General features: G+C 41.5%; 2 protein-coding genes across 16 annotated transcripts in view; one reads left to right on the plus strand and one right to left on the minus strand.

Moving 5' to 3' along the window:
• The window catches only part of LNX1 (ligand of numb-protein X 1), a 287,249-nt gene extending 271,252 nt beyond the window's left edge, over positions 1-15,997 (plus strand). For 5 of the 7 annotated variants that reach the window (XM_045018143.1, XM_045018142.1, XM_045018147.1 and 2 more), the window contains 4 exons: positions 39-216; positions 5,938-6,166; positions 14,245-14,403; positions 15,215-15,996. In XM_045018143.1, the coding sequence (XP_044874078.1) occupies positions 39-216; positions 5,938-6,166; positions 14,245-14,403; positions 15,215-15,350 (702 nt within the window). In that variant the 3' untranslated portion in view covers positions 15,351-15,996. Of the gene's footprint in view, positions 1-38; positions 217-5,937; positions 6,167-14,244; positions 14,404-15,214 lie in introns of all 7 variants that reach the window. The other 2 variants (XM_045018148.1, XM_045018149.1) reach the window with 1 other exon arrangement.
• Positions 15,998-16,904: 907 nt separating this feature from the next.
• FIP1L1 (factor interacting with PAPOLA and CPSF1) overlaps positions 16,905-21,847 on the minus strand; it is an 81,275-nt gene continuing 76,332 nt past the window's right edge. For all 9 annotated transcript variants that reach the window (XM_045018152.1, XM_045018151.1, XM_045018150.1 and 6 more), the window contains 2 exons: positions 19,678-19,815; positions 16,905-17,227 (listed from right to left, as the gene is read on the minus strand). In XM_045018152.1, coding sequence (XP_044874087.1) covers positions 17,080-17,227; positions 19,678-19,815 — 286 coding nt within the window. In that variant the 3' untranslated portion in view covers positions 16,905-17,079. The remainder of the gene's footprint in view (positions 17,228-19,677; positions 19,816-21,847) is intronic.

The raw sequence follows: 21,847 nt of genomic DNA on the forward strand, positions 1-21,847 counted from the left end.
TGAACACTTCATTTATCCTTGTTATTGGGCCTCCACAGAACACCCTTCATGCTGTCACCTGTCATGAGAAGGTGGTGTCTGTCCGGAAAGATAACACAGAGTCACTGGGAATGACTGTGGCAGGTGGAGCATCTCACAGAGAATGGGATTTGCCCATCTACGTGATAAGCATTGAACCTGGAGGAGTCATCAGCAGAGATGGCAGAATGAAAACAGGTAAAGCTAATGGGGTTTGGAGGCCTGCTTCAAAGGAAAGCTCCCTTTTGACGAAACAAAGGGGTGCCACACTCTGTATGTTTCTATAGACACTTAGATATCTCTCAGAGGTGAGAGAGAAACTAGCCTGAAAGAGTTTTTAAAAGAAGGCAAACTCCTTAGGTGAGATTGTGCCTCTGAGACCTATGGCTGGAGGGACCCTCCTCCTGTGGAGCCCTGGGTTCTCCTAGCTACCTCTGCAGTGCTGTCCTGCACTCTCCTCTCAGAGCTTATGGTCACTCTCTATGTCAGGGGTCTCAAACTCAAATGACCCCGAGGGCCGCATGAGGACTAGTGCATTGGCCCGAGGGCCGCATCACTGACACGCCCCCTTGCTGCCCCTGGCCCCACCCCCAATCCACCCCTTCCATGAGGCCCCGCCCCTGCCCTGTCTCTTCTCCACCTCCTCCCCTAAGCGCGCGCAGTTTTAATAAATATATACACTCAGTAATGCACCTCACTCAAAGGACAAAACACGCACTTAGATTTACTGCCTAAGGCTCTGGGAGGGAGTTTGGGTGGGGGAGGGGGTCTGGATGCAGGCTCTGTGCTCGATGCAGGCTCCAGGCTGCGGCAGGGGGTGGGGGTGCAGGCTTTGGGACGGAGTTTGGGGATAGGAGGGAGTGCAGGGGTGAGGGCTGTGGGGCTGAGGGGTACATGATGCAGGAGGGGCTCAGGGCTAGGGAAGAGGGTTGGGCTGTGGGGTGAGGGCTGTGGATGAGGGGTTCATGATGCGAGGGGGCTCAGGGCTAGGGAAGAGGGTTGGGCTGTGGGGTGAGGGCTGTGGATGAGGGGTTCATGATGCGAGGGGGCTCAGGGCTAGGGAAGAGGTTTGGAGTGTGGGGTGAGGGCTGTGGATGAGGGGTTCATGATGTGGGGGCGCTCAGGGCTGGGGCAGAGGATTAGGGTGCGGGGGGATGAGGGGTTCATGATGTGGGGGCGCTCAGGGCTGGGGCAGAGGATTAGGGTGCGGGGGGATGAGGGCTCTGGCTGGGGCTGAGGATTAGGGTGCAGGGGGATGAGGGCTCTGGCTGGGGCTGAGGATTAGGGTGCAGGGGGATGAGGGGTTCATGATGTGGGGATGCTCAGGGCTGGGGCTGAGGATTAGGGTGCGGGGGGAATGAGGGCTCTGGCTGGGGCTGAGGGTTTGGGGTTGGAGAGGCTCAGGGTAAGGGAAGCCTGCCTTGCCAGTACTGGCGGAGGGCAGGCACTAGGACCCTGCACCCTAATCCTCAGCCCCAGCCAGAGCCCTCATCCCCCCACACCCTAATCCTCTGCCCCAGCCCTGAGTGCCCCCACATCATGAACCCCTCATCCCCCCGCACCCTAATCCTCTGCCCCAGCCCTGAGCAGTTCCCTTCCCCCCCCCCCCCAGCCCGGCCCCGGCAGGTCCCGCTTCCCTTCCCCCGGCCCGGGCCCGGCCCCGGCGGGTCCCGCTTCCCCCCCCCCTTACCCGAGCGCGTCTCCGGCGGTCCCGCTCAGAGCCGCGTGGTGAGGGGGCGGGGCTGGGAGCTCCACGCCGAGCGCAGTGCTCAGCCCAGAGCTCCCAGCCCCGCCCCCTCCCCACGCGGCTCGGATCGGGGCGGGGCTCAGGCGCTCGGACGGAGACTCGGCGCTCTATGCGCCGAGGCTCCAGGAGAGGGGCGGAGGCGGGAGCCTCCGCTTTTCTCTTGGAGGCCCCTGCGGAGCTCCCCTGGGGAGCTCCGCGGGCCGCAGGGAAGAGCTCTGCGGGCCGCATGCGGCCCGCGGGCCGCATGTTTGAGACCCCTGCTCTATGTGGTCTCGTGTGTGCACTGAGGCAGTAGAGGTGCTTAGTGTCGGGGAGAGGGGTAATGTAACGTATGTCGTCCCACCACCCCCAAAGACTTGTTGAAATTGTTTTTAAAAAAAAATTCCAGCCTGAAGATGTATAGAATAGCCGCCTTCCCCAGAGTCTTTTCTGTGGGGGGGCAGAATCTCTCCCCAGTCAGATGATATGGTGGGACCTTAGCAAAGGGAGCTTTGCAGAGATTTTCTTTTCAGTATCAGTTCCTATGGGTTTTACCATGAGGAGAGGGTGAATGGGCCTATATTATTTATTACATACAAAAAAAATTAAAAGAACGTTAAGGCCGTAAAGTCAAGCATGCAAAGTTAGGACAAAATTCAGGTTGCTCGTGCCCACTTCATTTGGCCCCCTTATTTGCATATGTATTATAATACAGTCTTCAATTACATGGTCACATACTATTTTTCCACAGCACCCCTGCCTCATTCAGTGCACAGGATGAACAGTGCTCACTTAATAGGCAGCTTTTCAATATTTTGTTTTATCCTCATTTTTCAATGTGTGGCCCTAAGCCTTATTTACTGCACACTATTCAAAGCCTGCTCTGAAGGCAACAAAGAGTCCTGTGGTATCTTATAGACTAACAAACGTATTGGAGCATGAGCTTTCGTGGGAGAATACCCACTTCGTCAGATGCATCTGTTGGTCTATAAGGTGCCACAGGACTCTGTTGCTTTTTACAGATCCAAACTAACATGGCTACCCCTCTGATACTTCTCTGAAGGCAGAATTATTCATTTCCTCAAGGGCTTTCCAGTGGTGCTCTTCGCAATAGTATTAATGTCAAAATTGTCCACTAATAATAAGTGCCCAGTTAGAGATGCCTAGTACCTGATATTTTCAGGTTATGTAGCATTATATAGCATATCCTATGTTCACATTGATTAGCTGGAGCAGTGAGTGCTCAGCTCTTCTGCAAATCAGACTCCAGGGAATCAAGTTGGGTACCCAGAAAATGAGGAACACACCATTAATGACCACCACTGAAGTTTGGTTTAAGTGACATGCCTGAGATGACACTGGAACTCTGTGGGAGAGTAAGAGAGAGAATCCAGTTCTCCAGGGCAGCATTTAAGTACCCAAAGCATGAACCCAGGACTTTCTGTCCCTGCAATACTCAGCCCTGCCTCATTTACTACACACCTTCCATTTTCTGCAACAAGTGAGGCAGGGATTTACACATAACAGCCTCCTTCACTGTACAACCTTGATTTATTCCCAGAGCACTAGCCATTCTAGGCACTGAATGAGGCCAGGGTGCTGTGGAAAAAACAGTATGTGATCCTGTAGTTAAAGAATGCATCATAATACATACATGCAAGGGAGCCAAATTAAGGCCGCATGGGTAACCTTAATTCTAGCATTTCCCAACTTTTGAGTGCTTGACTTTGCAACCTTAACTTCATTTGAATAGCATTTTAATGTAATTTCTTAGATTAAAAAAAAAAAAAAGCAAACTGGAAAAAAACAGAGTTTCCATAATGTAGACCCATATTTACTTCACATGATTCATCAGCAGGGTTAGAACATTGGCTCTTGAGCTAATAGAGTAAGTAATAGCAGGTGTAGGTTTTCATCCTCTATGTGGGCCAACCACTAAAGGGAGATGAGACACATTTTGCCAGTGGATCTGACAGCAGAGAAATGTTGAGACTATGGGTTCTGTTCCGGGTTCTGAGGGGAATGTGCGGTAGTGGTTACAGACCCCTTCAGCTTGTCCTTGTCCCAGTCCCAGACTCCATCCTGCTTTGGCCCCTCATTCTAGTACCCTCCCCCTCCTCCAAACAGCTCCAAATCCTGCTCCCCTTAACCCCTCTTCATTTCAATCTGGCTGCTTCCTCTTTTTATTCGTTGCTGCCTGTGTGCCAACAGGAGGAACACTGAGAGCCCTGCTCTGTTCCTGGCAACAAAGTCATGCTCAGCCCCTGAAGCCCTGGGCTAGAGGATGCACCATACGGACAGAATTTTAGGTATTCTTGTTCCAATGCATGGAGCTACTAGAGCTTCTCCACAAAATGGATGTAAGAATTTTATACATATTTTGTGCATTAAAACGACGTCTGTTCCCCTAGTTTCATTCTGAGACGTGGCTGAATCATCTTGGCTTAAATTTTGCAAAAATATTCAGCCTGAGGCAGAAAATTTCAGCCCCAACACTTAAAGTTTGGCAAAGTTATAAACAGCTGTAAACACAATCTTATAATGGAAAATGTTGCGCAACCTTAACTATAGGCATCAGTATTTGTGTCACCTACAATTAAATGCTGATCAGATGCTTAGCGCTCCCCCAGCCAGCCCATCTGTGCTGCTCGGGTGGTGATTTAAAGGGCAGTGCCAGGAGCCCCGGGCCCTTTAAATCGCTGGGCCCTGGGGCAGCTGCCTCTTCCTCCCCCCGCCCCCATCGGCAGCTCTGCCAGTAAGGGGCCCTGTTTAGAGTAGCCCTGTTGTGATAATTGAGCCTACACATTTATCGTAATTTACCCTCAACAGTAAAAAGTGAGTGTAAGTTCATAAGATATCGCAACAACCTGTAACAACAAATGTTGATAGGAAAAGGTGCAAAAGCAAATCTGAATTTTTCCAAACAAAAAGGGCTGCTGCTACAACTCAAGGACTGGGATAAGATCATGCTTGGGTTCAAACTTCTCTTGTTTACCAGAAATCAGTGAACCAAAAATCGGTGTGTCAGAAACTAGGCCTAACTGGTAGATAAAATAGCAATGAGATGGGCTATTCTGCCCATCACTGCCTTTTGGAGGCCTTAGAGAAACTTTTTTTTGAGGGGGAATGGGGGGCTACTAGAGTGAGCTTCACCATCATGACTGCAACCCCCACCATTTCCTGGGATGCCAAACCTCCTTCATCCTAATCCTGAGCAGACAGGGCCAAAGGAAATCCAACCTCCGCCTAAGATATGAAACTTCCTTCCCTTCCCCATCCCTCCGTGTCCTCTTCTTTCCCTACCTTATTTTTCTTCTCTTTCCTGTCTCTCTGCTTTTTCCTTGTGTCTGATAAGAGTCAGGCTTAGCCAGTCAAGACTGTATATTTTGCAACAGTACTGTAAGCCTGTGACCAGAAAGACAGCAAAGCAATGGTCTACACAGCCTGATGCTGACATGAGTTTGCCAGGTCTCGAGAGTGGCTGATAAGACCATGTGCCATGCCTGTGTTTTTCTGCAGTGAGGTTGCAAGTGAAATCAATATCAGAGACAGAAGCTGCATTTTCTATCTTCGCTGTTCTTTTCTCTTCCCTCGTGTATGTTTAGGAAATGGGATCAGACTTTTAGCCCCAGCCCATCTCAACTAAATTCTTCTCTCTTCCCCATCTTTTATCCCATCTAAAAGACTGTCAAACAAGGGGGTTTTCCATCTAAAAACTCTTGCCAGCTAAAGGGATATTGTTAAAATTAAAACCTTACTTAATACTTCACATTAACACTGTTTCCTTCTTTTATCTTTAAAAGGATTTGTAATGGTGTTTGCCATGGTACAAAGCTGTGTATGCCAAACCTTGTTTAATGCCGTGCAGTGAGCAGCCCTTAGACTGCTCTCTCTTACCTCAGGGCCCTTGGCTGCCCTCTGATCCAAGGTGGAGGAGAGGTGTGACCAAAAACACTACCTTTGCCCATTCTGGCTGTGATGATGCATGTTTGAGTTCAGCCCCTCATCTCACTCTCATGGTCTATTTTATGCCTCACATTTATTTCCTATGAAAATATTAACAACCACTTTTGACAGGCAACAAGTTCTCAGCCCTGACCTATTCCTGAAATGCATTTTGTTTAAAAGGAAAAATTAATTAAAGCCTTAAAACCATTTTCTCCTTTTTAATGATTGTGTTTATCGTCCTTCAGGTGACATTTTGCTGAATGTGAATGGAATTGACCTGACTGGTGTCAGCCGTAGCGAGGCAGTAGCCCTGTTGAAAAACACCACCTCATCTATAGTGCTCAAAGCCTTGGAAATGAAAGAATGTGAGGCCCTGGAGGACATGAGCCATGTATCACTCCCTGACACCACTCAGAACACATCTGATAACAGTGAATGGTCACCTTCCTGGGTTATGTGGCTTGAGCTGCCACGGTAAGTCCAAAAATTACATCCTTGTGTTGAAGGGGAATGGGAGGAAAGATTTATGTTTCTTGGATGGCTCTTGCTTTTTGGCCTGATTCATTACACTGACATCTTAATTAAATCCAGGCTCTGTCAAAAACCTTTATTTTAAATACCTCCCTTTAGTAATTGTTTATACATATATGGAAAATAGACACATCGGGCTGCTTTTAAGGGAGGAAAGAAAGATCCTGAACAGTCCTATAGTTGAAAATGAGTTAGAGAAGGAAGGGAAAAGTCTGAGTGGATGTAGGAACTCATAGAACTTAGATCTGGGATCTGAGCCCTCTGGACCACCCTGCAAAGTCCAAAACTACCCCTGCAGCACTCAAGCTTCACAGATCCTGTGTTAGTTAAATACAGCTGAACTGTTTGACTTTGCCCAGATGTTAAAAAGTGCACACAGTTGGTGCATTTCTCAGAATCGCCTCCCCTGACTCCACCACCTGCCTGCGAAAAGTTCATTTGTAAGATACAGGAAGCAGCTGTTTTGTAGTTTTAGTAAAAATAAGCCATGTAGTGTGTAGTTTAATTGTCTTATATACACAGGGCATTTTAACCTCTTCAGCACGTATAAATCTGCATCTTGCAATGTTGTTTGAACCTGAGCTTTTAATGAAGACTTGCCCTGCATCAGGGATTACACTGAGTTAATGCTGAAATTCCAATTCTTAAATGGAACAAAACTCTCATTGATTTCTAGGACTGCAGAATTTGATGCAACAGTTTATATATGCTTTACCTATTAACCTGAACTCAATGGCTGCTCAGAATATCCCTTTTTCTTTTAAAAGGGCAAAATCAGGTGGCTCCGCTGCATGGAGAACAAGGGTGAAACCAGTTGGGTTACTCAGGTTTTTTGTACACATGGTTTTGCTTTTTTTGGGTATTTATACTCTAGCTAGATTCTGTTCCTTACTATTCCATGTTAGGCCATTTTGCAGGCCTTTCCTCAGCTTGCAGCAAGGCCTGATGGGAAGGCACAGGTGAAGCTTCTTTGGGTTTTGTTGTGTCTTACTTCATCAGGCCTGTGGTGAGGTGGTTCTGAACTCCGGCTGAGTGCAAAGACACAATACCCCACTTGGGTGGAGGGTACAAAGTGTGAAAAGCAAAATTGTGCCATCTTTAGGGGTCAGGTACATCTCTTCATTCCGGGGGGCTAGATAGCCTAGGTCAATAGATTTTTTTCCTTTACTTTTATGTAGAAACTAGTGTATTTATCAGCAACTGAGGGTGGATTTTAATTTACCCGTCACCATGGTTCTGATGAACCAGTCAAATGCCAGTATCACCCCTAGAACACACCCTCTGCCTCACTGCATAGCTAACCCTACTGCACCACAGGGATTGAAAGCTCCCCTCTCTACAACTTACAGTTCTCCCTCCTAAGCCAACAGAAATCTAAACTTTACTCTTAGTGGTTCAATATAAATACAATGCATTGCCTAGTGCTGAGGAAAATACAGCTTAAGTCGACCTTTAGGAAGCTTTCGCTCAGTCAGCTCACCGCACCTGCTGTAAACACTGAAGGAGAACTGTGGTCACTCTATCTTGACTGCATGACCCAGGACAAAGTTACTGTCAGAGACGCAGAGTACCAATCAGCAAAAGCACCCTGTTAAAATCAAGCAGTCAGATATCTTTGGCTTTCTGTGCTGGAAGGGAATTTTACTCTTTTGAACAGCATCTGAGTTTATTAGCCTCCCTGCTCCAGAAAATGCACATGTACAGCCCCCAACCTTTTAACTGAAGGAAAATTACCCACCATGTCAGCAGGTCTGAAAACAGGAAATCCATTGTAATCATATCCCCAGCTGCAACTCAACTCACAGAAAAGGGCCACAGTGTGGCTGAAGTGTAGGGGAATTAGTATGCTGAACTAGTCCGCTGGTCGTCTTAAATTTAAATTAAATATGGGGAATAAAGATTATTAGAATTGACAGTAACAGAGGTGTATTTCACCCTTATTAGTACTGACTTGTTTGGCAGGCCCCAAGCAACAGATTTGGACTTATTCACTTAACAATACATGTTATCAGATACTTCAATCTTATCTAGCGCAAATACTGGTTACCCTTCTGTTCTCATTGACTCTCTGGCGTCCACACTACACATCTGGAAGTCCTTCAAGCTCTGTCACCAGGACATGTATCATTAATACATATTAACTCATTTCCCCCCAGTCTGAGAATTTAACCTTTCACTAGGCTTCCAGGATGTTGTTGGCAAGAGCCACTCCCCACTAGATTTCAAGGGTATTTTCAACAGCTTTGCGACACAGCCCAAGCTTGTCTTGGGAAAAGATGATTCAATTTAAATACAATTCTGCTTAGTCAGTGTTAATCTAGATTGCTTAATATGCAAGTGTGGGGCAATGGGAGGAAGTCTTGGTGCAACAGTGTGTGGAACATTTAGATACTATAATTAAAGTTCAACAGCAGGAGACAATATCCCTAAGAAAGAGGAATGCAAGGAACAAGCAGGCCTGGTCCTGCAGGATAGGAAGCCAGAGAAGGAAGAGCAGAATAAGGGAGATGGGAAGGGGACATAGAAAGGAGAGAAAATGGTAGGGGGGAAATATAGAACATGATATGGAGACATGGGGTAAGAGAGAAGGAAGAATCACTGGCCTCAGCAACAACCTGGAGTATCTGTTTTCAGAATCATAGAATATCAGGGTTGGAGGGAACCGCAGGAGCTCATCTGGTCCAACCCCCTGCTCAAAGCAGGACCAATCCCCAACTAAAATGGCCCCCTCAAGGATTGAACTCACAACCCTGGGTTTAGCAGGCCAATGCTCAAACCACTGAACTGTCCCTCTCCCCTCTTTTGTTTCCCCTTAGTTTCTGTGAGTGTAGCTGTATGATTTAAGATTAGTGTTTCTCTGGGCATACTTTTGCGCTGATACCAATACTGTAAATGAGCAATACATTCCCTTAATATAGCTCACTTCTCTTCCATGGGTCATATGCACATTACAAAGGTTGGTACAGATGAGGAAATAAACACTGAGGATTAGGCAGTTTGCTCAAGCTCCCATAGCAAGTCAGCCATAGAAGCCAAATCTGACTTATCAGGCCCTGGCTCTAAGCACCAGAAATTACTGCCTTTCTACATTCTTTAAATATGTAAGCACTTGCTGAGCTCACCAGAAATGGGCAGAAATTTCATTTCTAATGATATTTTAAAACTGGTCTTCGGTGAGTCATTTTTAGATGACTTGTTAGTGTATAAATTACTGCCTCTGTTAACTCTGTAGTATGATATACTATGTGGTGGTTATAAAACTGTGTGCTTCTAACAATTGTCTGAGCTAGGTCCTAGGGACAACATGCGAGTGGCAGGTATGTTTGCTGGTAGTCAGATCTATTGAAGTAAAGACTAATCATCATCCCTATCCAGCATAGTTATTTCTTACCATTTGTTTTTTCTACTCAGTTGGCTGTTGAGGAATACAGGTCATTTATTGTTGAAGGAAATATATACTCCTGAAGGTGATAAAAAAAACACCAGCTAGAGCTAAGTTACGCTTTCCCAGTGCTACAGTAATTTTTCTTCCCTTGCTAATTTTGCCCTCCTTCCTTCTCTTTATCCTCACATTCCTCCCAACACTACTTTTAAAAATACATTATAGATCAGTCTACCATAACTTCACAAACATACTGTGAATAGTTGTCTTTACTCAGCTGTGAAATGAAGCAGAGAGATTGAGTTATCCAAGATGTATCACAGAATCAGTGGCAGAACTGGGTATGAAATATGAAATTAAACGAGCACTCTCCCATTTTAATGGTCTTGCTGTAAGCAGAACTTTCAAGCATACCTCTAAACCCCATTAAGTACACAAGTAAATGCCAGTTTTAGACATTATATTGAAAGTTTGGACTAAGTTGTTCTGTAGCTTTGATCCATTATAACAAGGGGAAAACAGATGAAATTTGATGGGATAGGGAAATCAGTTTTGTCTGCTGACATAGGTTGTCATTCTGAAGTATGAATGTGAAACACTTTAAAAAAAATCTTTCAATATTCATTGTTGCAGAGACAAAGATGAAGCAGCCAGGAGCAGGGCATTACACATTTTACTATTTGAATCCAAGACTTAAAGTAAAGAGAACACAGTTATATTGTGTTTTAATCTCTTAATGCATCTTTGAAAGCTTCCTACCAACTGTTGGACTAGTTTTCTGAGTATATAACATTAAGATGGGCAACTGTATTTGTAATAGTGTTATAAACAAGGGTCTGACAGCATTGGTAGCTTCTGAACTGCCCTGATACTTTGTGTCAGTGTGTTTGTATGCAGAGAAAACCCTCCTAAACTTAAAAAAATTACCAATCACTAGCTGCTGAAAAGTGGTAATCTGTAAATTAGTATGGTCCAAAGTAGACATTATCCCCTATAGTGCAGCAGCTCCAAAGGAACCATTGTGGTCCACAAATTAAAGTTTTTCCTTATATACCAAGAACCCTCAAGCTGCTCCACAGCAATAAGTACAGATGATACAAGTACATCATTTCATTTTCTCTTTGTGGTGCTATTTAACTCAATTTTTATTACTACAAAACTTACAACGACCCCCTTCTTGTTCTCAAACTCTCCATTTGTAACCCCCTCTCTCCCAGCTATGCAGAGTAGGAGGTTTTTTATTCCTTACCTGCTGAAATATCCAGACAACTCCATTACTTATTTCCTTGTTTCTGTGCAGCTTTCAGGCCCTTAGAGGGTGTGCACTGCTGTAATACATTGAAACAACAGCTATCTGCTAACTTATTGTCAGTGCTTTACTAAAGCACTGAAACAATGTAAGATTTGTGTGAATACAAATTCACCTACTGGTGTATTTAGGTGCTTAACTTTTGGCCCCCAAGTTTGAACATTTTTAGGCTGAACTTGTATTTCTCGCTAGCGAACCAAGAAATTAAAGTGGAAATTAAGAAATTAGTTCAAGAAATAAGAATACAAATGTCTATTTTTCTTTAACTCTGGGCAATTTCTATTGCGCTATTGCAACAGTAAGTGCAAAGTTTTCTTCGCCAATCTGGCCTGCAGATGTCACAATTTCCACCCTTCAGCCATCAATACCCAAAGCTAGGCATTTAACAGCAAGTGTTTGGGGGCCAGTGAACAACCAGAGCAGTTGAGGGCATTCACCTCTTCTGAGCTAGACACACCACTGCTATCTGGCTAGTCTAGAGAGGCTGCAAAATAGCACTAGTTTCCTAGTAGAACTCAAGTTGCTGTCCATTCTGGCAGTGTCATCTTCAAGGTTCAAGATTATTATGGGACTCTAGTACTCATGTTGTGCCAACTCTAGGATTCTCTCAGATGTTCTCTGGTCCCTGAAAAGCACTTGATGTCTGCTGCTTGTAGTAACACTCATGATATTCTGTGCACTTTCAGGCAGGGCCAGTCCCTGGCTCACACAGCTCACTGTTTAAGAATATCTGATCTTCAGCCAAAGTGTTGACATAAAGGGGCGTGTGAATCATGCATTACCCCAGTCAGTCGATCACCTCCTGTAGGCTGTGGTAAGACATCTACCCCCTCTCCCCAGTGGGGGAGCCTGGCCATCATGGTATGCCCAAGGACTCAACAAGGTGTTGAACATAATTGTAGTTGCTAGTAAGATATAGGGGAACCTATGAATAATCACACAGTACACTATATGCCTAGGAGTGTGTTTTGGGGGGGGGGGGGCACAAGCAGGTTATTTGTCCCTATTTAGTAAGGAACATTCAGAATATAGCACCTCTTGGAGCTGGCTTCTGCTCCCAAATGATCGATTCTACAATAGTGACAGGCCACTACACTTTTATGTGAACCTGGGAGAAATACTGTTGGCTAATAAGCCCTTGTTTGCATTCATTAGAGCCAAATATTGCCCTACTCTCCTCCAAACTTAACTTGATTTTTAAGACTATTTTAGATGATGGGGTTGTTTCTGTTGCTCTACTTTTTAGAACAGGGATATTTCAAAAGTATTTTTCTTGCAAATCTAACCCCTAGAGAGTGTGATGCTGATTGGTGTGAACATTAGAAGACTGAATGCTTACACAAGGCCATTCAGCTAATAACAAAGTTATTCACAGCCATAGAGGAAAGGTTACAGAGTAAAGATAGCATTCCAGAGCCAGCCTCTTCTCTCAAGTCTAGGTTGTTAAGAGTAATGGACAACAGAAACCCAAATCACTTTGCCATCTGGAACTTGAATTTGTTATTAATAGGACTCCAACAGTCACAATTAACCATCAATTAGACAGCTTTGCACAAACACAATTGGTTCAGATTAAATGCACACTAGATCAATCACATTGACAGCATGTCATAGCTCTGTTACCTAAATCCAACAGTTAGATTACAACTATAAGGTAAATTCTACAGTCTAATGGTGGTAATTTAACTGAAAGACCTACAGAATGTACTCAGACACCTTCTTTCCTTGTAATTATACTTGGCCTAGCTGGTTAAGGACACAAGAACAAACTCTTTTTTTTAAAAATGGACAGAAGTATTTACGGTAACATTGCCCTTATTCAAGCGGTCAAGAAACTTCCTCCTTAAGGCAATAAGTAATGTCCAGATACAGCAAGGTTGTTACCCATTCTGCATATCAGGCTGAATTAATATTAATGATGACTAAATCCTGGCAACACTTGGTTGTGACCTTGTTACCAAATCCTGTGAGCTTAGGGTGGTTGTTGTTTTTTCTCTCTCCATTTTCTTTAAAGTGATTCTGCATGCTCAAAACCCCACAGATGGGAAAGTAATAGAGCCCGCCTTCTAGGGAATAACCAAGAGTCACCTGCTTTTTCCATTAGCAGCCAGTGATCTGTTGTGCAAACACTATACCTAACATTGTGGCAGCAGGTGAATATTTGTAGATCCTAGGGGACTAATCTAGTAATACTGTAAAATCCTGCTGTGAAACTTAGCAAACGTATTATTTTACAAGAAAAATATGACAAACTTTTAAAAAAAGATATACTTTATCTTTAAAGGTACAATTTTGAGACTTTCTCAGCAGAAGGGTCGGCTCTCAGTGAGAATTTTAAAATGTCTTTCAATACAGAGTAAATTCAGCTATAATGGATTGGCTTAGAATATGTGCAGAAAGTTAACTAGTCTGTTATAACACCAAATGTATTTCAGCTTCTTCTAGCAGCCTTATGCTAGATGGTAAAGGCTTATCAGTATCCCAGGCAAAATTTTGTATTACTATATCTCTAATGATGGAAGTCTTTTCTAGTTTTCAGCAAATATCTGATTGGTACACACTGACATTTTTTGAAAGGTTAGTTTTATAATAAACACTAAATTTACTAAGAAACAGGCATTTAAACTAATGCAAGATTAAGATTGATTACCACATACCACAAAATACAAGCTTAATTAACCTAACAAACATTTCCCCCCACCCCCTTTTTTCCATCAAGCCAGCATCAGTTATGTATAGTTGGGCAATACATTATGTTATCAGGTAATATAACCAATGGATTATAACAAAGCCAAAGCAAAAGAGAGAGAGAGAGGGTTTTTAAATAATTCTCTTATTAAAAAAACACCACTGAATTAATCTTGTACCTGTAACAAGCCACCTTCTCAATAACAGCATAATTACTCCAGAACACTTCACCAGTAAGGTTATGAAAGTATAATACACTTCACTGCACAATTCTCACTCTTTGCTCAGTAATAGAAAAGCTATAATCCCTTCTCTGAGGTGATAGTTTTCCTTGTGTGATATCTTTGATTTTAGTGGTTTGGGTTTTTTTAAAAGGGTGTCTTAAAAGCATGACACTTATTACTGACGGAATAGCTGATCAGAGGCAGGTAACAACGCACTTAATATCTGCAGACAGCATGTGTGTTGTTTTTTAAGTTATGATTTAAATTAAGTCCAATCTCAGTTGAAATATTTTCTTCAATGGAACTTTGGTGCTTTTTAGCAGGCCCCAAACATGCTACCAGTATCTAGAAAGGCAGATGCATCAACAAATAAACTTAACTTAATCCTGAGACATTAATTAGACTGATTTTGTTTCAGGTATTTGTACAGCTGCAAAGAAATTGCATTACGAAGAAATACAGCAGGAAGTCTTGGCTTCAGCATCGTAGGCGGTTATGAAGAATACAGTGGGAACAAACCATTCTTTATCAAATCCATCATTGGAGGCACACCAGCATACAATGATGGAAGAATTAGGTAAACTAATGAAACTAATATTTAAATAGTACTCTTCATCCAAGGAACTCAAAAGGACTTTATAATATTCATAGAGTTAAGTCTTAAAATAAGGAGACTGTGGTCCAGAGAGACCAAGTGACTTGCTGAAGGTAAAAAGAGAGCTCAAATTCATACCAGTCCAATGAAAACTTCCACTGAAACCAATTGAGTATAAAATTGGGCCCTTTTTGACAGAGCTGGGAATAGAATCCTGTGCTTTAACAACTTGCTTTCCTGGCAAAATATTATCAATTGTATAACTATCAACATCTACATACACTACTTCACAGATGTCTTTTTATTATATGTTATTTACACAGTAACAGTTCTCTTCATTATACATACACTTCTACATTGACAACTAAAAATATAATTTAAATCCAATACTAGGTGTGAGACAGAAAATATAGGTGACCTGTAAATTCTTACAGTGTTTTACTGTCCAATAACCAGTTAATTTTACCTGGCACACAGAGATCTGAAAGAAGAGCTCTGATTTCATATTTTCCTCCATATATATCTGATTTGTAAAGGAATGCCAGGGAAGAACAAATACATGATAGAGTAAGAACACAAGGATCTTTTCAACAGCTTACCTTCAGAAGCCTCAACTTTTTCACCCCCACTCTTTTGCCTGTTTAGTAGTTGCCATCCTTCTGGCAAAGTGGTGACACAACATTATAGAGCCAGCCAAAGCAGCTCAACTGGCAAGAAAGTTGTCTGAGATCTGGATCTCTTCTTAGTTTTAAGTGTTTTAACTAAAATCTTATCTACATTTTTAATTTTCCAGATGCGGTGATATCCTCCTCGCTGTCAATGGCAGGAATACATCAGGAATGATGCATGCCTGTTTGGCAAGGATGCTCAAAGAACTGAAAGGAAAAATTACTCTCACTCTTATGTCCTGGCCTGGCACCTTTTTATAAAACAAGTATTTATGGAAAAATGACAAATCATTTGACACAGAAAACAAGCTATTTACTATGGACATCAGTTCTCCTACAGTTTTTTGGTCAACTGTATATTTGTAAATAATTAAAAAAAAGTTTGTGAAATGTAACTTTGCATGTCAAGATGATCTTGAGAAAACATGCCACCTGTCAGAGTAACGTGCACTTTAGAAAAAAGCAAAACTACTGAAATTCTAGATCAGGGCACAATTCTCATGTGGTTAAGTTTGTATTTTTATATTTGATTCATTATAATAAAGTCCATTAAAAAGCAGCAGCAGCAATTCTGTTCACTACCATTTTCAAGCTATAAAAAAGTTATGGATATGTAACTTGGAAAAATACTCGGCAGGCTCTTGAAATGATAAACTTGAAATGTTTTTGTAATGCTTAAATCAGTTGACTGTTTCTACCCAACATGTGAAAAGCACTTTAATCAAATAATGTTCCTTTTCACGGTCAGTATGATGGTGATATTTTCAAGACTTTCAAATATTTTGTCTGTTAGGATGTAATACTGTGAATGAGATTTTATTTCTTATTAAAAATAAATGTAACTATTGTACAGACATGTTCTTTTCTTCAAGAAAACCAGAAAGAACTATTCTTCCTCCCAAACTGCAGATAACCCAGCAAGATTAGGACTTCATCCTTAAACACTATTTTATCCATGAATTTTAAAAAAAATTAAGTATTGCAAGATTTACTACTAATTATCCACTTGGCTAGTGGCAGTGTAAGTTTTGCTAGACTCAAACATTTTCTGGAGGGAATATATCCAAAAGTGAGATGGTAGCTTATTTTCTTTGCTTAAACAATTACAGATGCCTCTATGGAAATTATCAATGTTCTGAAATCAGGTGCTCTTTCCCATTAACTTTAAAGAGGGACAGGATCAAGCCATTAATTTTTATTGTGATGTGGACAGGTGTCTCTTGAAAATATGCTAAGACCAACTTCATTTTACATAGGTCAGAGCAGCAGAACTGATAACTACTTTTGGTTTCTATTAACTGGTTATCTAACCTCCAAGCTACTTAAATCATCCTCCTGCACTCACTCATACATTTGAAAGTTGTGTTAAACCTTTAACACTTTCTATGTAATATAAATAATGGTCATACTCTCCAATCACATGAAAAATAACGTGCATATTTTATGTTTTTGCCATACCTTCCAGCAAAAGTTTCTCAAATGCCTCCTGCTCTTCTCCTATGGCACACAAAAGGATGACCTGTTTATATAATGAACTCAAAGGGCAAAGATAAACTTCAGAGATCCATTAGCACTGTTACAGATGTACTGGTAGGTATTAGTATGTGGTAACATGAATGCAAACCAACCTCAACCTAGGAGAAGAATAAACTTCTACAGCTCCTACTGGCTTAGGCAACAAGAGACTGAGTTCAGTAGTTTGGGGGTAGGTTTCCTGTACAGTACTGCAACAGCACCACCCTCTAGACCTCAGAAGCCACTGCTGCACTTTTTCTTATAGTATCTTAAAAATAAGACAAAGTCAATCCATGAATCTTAACTTAACATGAAAAATTCACTCTTTTATTCTCAAAAAAACAAATTAACCTTATATTTTGTACTAACAGAACAAGATTAAGAGCAAATTTCTTTAATACCCAGAAAAATAACAAGATTTATAGTAATCTATTTCTGGCACTAATATATGCAAGTAAGCAAATATCAAACATGCCTATTCCACTGGAGCAGCTTCAGTGTTTTCCTGTTCAGGGGCAGGTTCACCACTAGCTTCTTTTCCTTCTTTGCTTCTTTTGGATTTTTTGTGTTTGTGCCTCCTGTGGCTGTCCCCTTCTTCACTGTCATGACGACGCCTGCTGTTACTAAAACGAAGAGAGGAAAATGCTCAGACAGATGCATACTCTGCTATTAAACAGGCCCTCAAACATAATGTATGAGAAATCTGCCTCTTGCTTCCTTATAAGAAAACTGACACCAGCAGTTTTAATGTCATGTGCAGTATTGGAAAATGTGGACAAAGAGGACTAGGAAGTGATCATCAGAGCATAAATGTGCATCACAATCAAACCATTTATTAAAAATGAAGCTTATGCGCATCCACACTTTTTTTTTTTTAAAACCAGGAATGACAAATCAGAGTCATAGACTAAGGACAGAAGGGACCATTATGATCATCTATCTGACCTCCTGCACAACACAAGCCACAGAATCTCACCCACCCACTCCTGTAATAAACCCCTAACCTACGTCTGAGCTATTGAAGTCCTCAAATCATGGTTTAAAGACTTCAAAGTGCAGAGAATCCTTCAGCACGTGACCCGTGCCCCACATTGCAGAGGAAGGCAAAAAGCACCCCGGGCCTCTGCTAATCTTCCCTGGAGTAAAATTCCTTCCTGACCCCAAATATGGTGATCAGCTAAACCCTGAGCACGTGGGCAAGACTCACCAGCCAGACACCCAGGAAAGAATTCTCTATAGTAACTCAGATCCCACCCCACCTAACATCCCATCACAGGCCATTGGCCATATTTACTGCTAATAGTCAAAGATCAATTAAATGCCAAAATTAGGCTATCTCCTCAATAAACTTGAAGCCAGATATGTCTTTTGCCCCCACTGCTCCCCTTGGAAGGCTGTTTCAGAACTTCACTCCTCTGATGGTTAGAAACCATCTAATTTCAAGTCTAAACTTCCTGATGGCCAGTTTATATCCATTTGTTTGTGTGTCCACATTGGTACTGAGCTTAAATAATTCCTCTCCCTCCCTGATATTTATCCCTCTGATATATTTATAGAGAGCAATCATATCTCCCCTCAGCCTTTTTTTGGTTAGGCTAAACAAGCCAAGCTCTTTGAGTCTCCTTTCATAAGGCAGGTTTTCCATTCCTTGGATCATCTTAGTAGCCCTTCTCTGTACCCGTTCCATTTTGAATTCATCCTTCTAAACATGAGAGACCAGAACTGCACACAGTATTGCAGATGAGATCTCACCAGTGCCTTGCATAATGGTACTAACACCTCCTTATCTCTACCGGAAATACCTCGCCTGAAGCATTTGCTTTTTTCACGGCTATATCACATTGACAGCTCGTAGTCATCCTGTGATCAACCAATACTCTGAGGTCCTCCTCCTCCGTTACTTCCAACTGATGACTCTCCAGCTTATAACAAAAATTCTTGTTATTAATCCCTAAATGCATAAGCTTGCACTTTTCACTATTAAATTTCATCCTATTACTATTACTCCAGTTTACAAGGTCATCCAGATCTTCCTGTATGATCCTGCTCATTCTTTGTTTTGGCAATACCTCCCAGCTTTGTGTCATCTGCAAACTTTATTAGCACACTCCCACTTTTTGTGCCAAGGTCAGTAATAAAAAGATTAAATAAGATTGGTCCCAAAACCGATACCTGAGGAACTCCACTAGTAACCTCCCTCCAGCCTGACAGTTCATCTTTCAGAATGACCTGTTGTAGTCTCCCCTTTAAAAAGTTCCTTATCCACCTTTCAATTTTCATATTGATCCCCATCTTTTCCAATTTAACTAATAATTCCCCATTCCTGGTTTAAAAAAAAAATAGTGTGGATGCATATAAACCATGCGGAACCATATCAAATGCCTTACTGAAATCTAGGTAAATTAGATCCACTGTGTTTCCTTTGTCTAAAAAATCTGTTACCTTCTCAAAAAAGGAGATCAGGTTTGTTTGGCATAATCTATCTTTTGTAAAACCATATTGTATTTTGTCCCAATTACCATTGACCCCAATGTCCTTAACTACTTTCTCCTTCAAAATTTTTTTCCAAGACCTTGCATACTACAGATGTCAAACTAACAGGCCTGTAGTTATCCGGATCACTTCCCCTCCCCCCTCCCCTTTCTTAAAAATAGAAACTATGTTAGCAATTCTCCAGTTATACAGTACAACCCCTGAGTTTACAGATTCATTAAAAAATCCTCTTCCCTCTACCTTTATCTCCTATTCTAACTACGAGGCTTTTTTCTTACAGATTAAGGAAGTCCCTACTGTGATTCTTTTAATGTTTTTGTTACCACCCCCACCCCACTCATTCTCCTTATATGAAGTAAACCAGTAAGCTCCAGACAAAGGATTTTACACACTGCCCCAGCCTAAGATTGTAGAGACATTACACAGTAACCCTGGACCAACATCTCTTGCCAGCTACACATCTTTTACATGGCAGATTTGCTGCAGGCAGCACATCGGGATCTGTGCAACCTTTTCATGATACTCCAACTGTCATTTTTCTACAGATCAAGTCTTTTTCATATACTATTAAAGCTCAAACCTTCGAGATGATTTGTGTCTAGTCTCTTCTTTTTCTCTATGTCTCCTTTCTCTGTGTCGTTCCTCTTTCTCTCTGCTTGTTCTGTGACGCTCATAGCCTCTTTCTGCATATTCTCTGTACCTATATCGTTCTTCATCACTGATGAGAAGAAAAGAAAAATCTTTCACATGCCAGTGAAATGTTAAAGCAGCCTGGGGGGAAAAAATCACACATTCTAACATTTACACAACAAATGGCAAACCAGACTTAACATATTAGTCAGGATTCATAAATACCATCTACAATGTATGTTAAAAAGACATTAAAGTTGTTTAACCTAAGGGGTAGACTATAAGGATTTTCGTAACTTTCGATTTGAAGTCTTGATATTTTGACATAAGGGTGTACTGGGGTGGGGAAAAAGGAGAAGTTAGCAGCATCTTATTAAATATATGCATAGTTTATTATGCAATAACAAACTTTGTGTGAAAATTTATTATACTTAATCTTCGTCTGGATGGTATGTTATACAGTTTTGAGCTCACATTTATAAATGAAGTTTTTAAAAAAACATACGGGCTATTTCTTATCAGCACCTCTGAGGTGTTAAAAAGCATTTGAGCATGTTCAGCGAAATCTTCAGTAAGTCTTCGTGATGACATGCAGTAACAGCCATGAAGGAAGAAACTAGATATATAGGAGGCCTCAAAGAACTGTTAAAGAGATACTATAAAATATAGAAGATCCTGTAAAATATTGTTGCTTTGGTAAGGCTTCATAATATCTTAGTTAAAGCAGGTACTGCATCATGTTCCTGTCCTACTAAAACACACACACAAAGTCAATGAAGTGTTCCATGAAACAAGAAGTTGATAGTGATACCTATTTGAGTTTAGCCCAACAGAAAACACAGTAGATTTTAACAAACATTATCTTCTTATGCACCCGCTGCCAATAATCCAATCTGCCTTCTCCTTGCTTTGAGATCTGCTTATGAAAAAGCTCTATGTAAGAGCTGGGTATTATTTATTACTTGGTTAAAAAACAGATGCAGTGTCATAGGTGCAATTTGATATCTGTGTTGTTCAATGAAGATAAATTGATTGAATAGCAACATGTCATATGAATTCTTAGTTTCCATAGCTCAGGAAATAAAGGGGAGATCTTTGAAAATTAAGATCCTGAAAGAAAACTACAGACTGATGTGATCAAACTTTTTGAGTCAGAAACTAGCTAAAAGGAATTAGAACTTAGAAGCCATTAAGTTAAAGCAAAAACTGAAGCTCCACATCTTCAGTCTAAGTCAACATTTACTAGCAAAATATTACTGTCTTTTCCTTCATGATACTGGGGACCCTATGTGCAGAAGAATCTATGTGGCTCCACTAATGAGGAAGGATTTGCGGAGGCTGTGCGGGGAATGTGCCTCCTACACATATTAGAACCCAGCTCCACAGAGATTCCCCACATCTCAATGAAGTGATAATTTGGATGAGAGAAGACTGATTTGCCACAATATGGCTCCAGTAGAATTCTCCCTTATAGGACCACTGCATCTCTGATTACTCCAGGCCTGGGCATGGACTTGTGGTGGGGTAGGAGAAGGGGAAGGAAATCAACACCTGAACGAGTACTGCCAAGTTTCACTACGGGTCTCTATACATTGCTTTACATAATTTTACTGCTGTGGAGCAGTAAAATTAGGGACTGTTATTGGCAGTTAAATCTTGGGTAAAAATTTGAAGTATTTCCTTGGAAGTTACAGAATACTAATTCCCAAAATATTACACAGCACTTTAACAAATAGACAAATGATAAAGAAAGCCAAGGAATGTCATCTGTTTCTCCACAATATGTTAAAATATTTTCTCTATCAAAATATGGGACAACAATAGTTACCATTGGTTAACTCACAGTAATGATTCATTGCTAAGTAATACAATTGGGTTGACTAACAATGCTCTTCTAAATGTTTTCCATTATAAACCCTTAACTGTAGTTACAACCAAAGATGAAGGAGTATACAAATTGATATAAAGCATGATCTCATGTTGTGGGAGACACTACTTTAAATCTAAAAGAAATATACATTTATTCAAAAGCATATGCACATTCACACTATGGCTCAAAGTAAAACCTACAATTACAACATACCTATACAAAAAAAACAAGAAATAGATAGGGAACTGAT

The sequence above is a fragment of the Mauremys mutica genome, chromosome 5, assembly GCF_020497125.1.
Source record: "Mauremys mutica isolate MM-2020 ecotype Southern chromosome 5, ASM2049712v1, whole genome shotgun sequence".
NCBI lineage: Eukaryota > Metazoa > Chordata > Testudines > Geoemydidae > Mauremys > Mauremys mutica.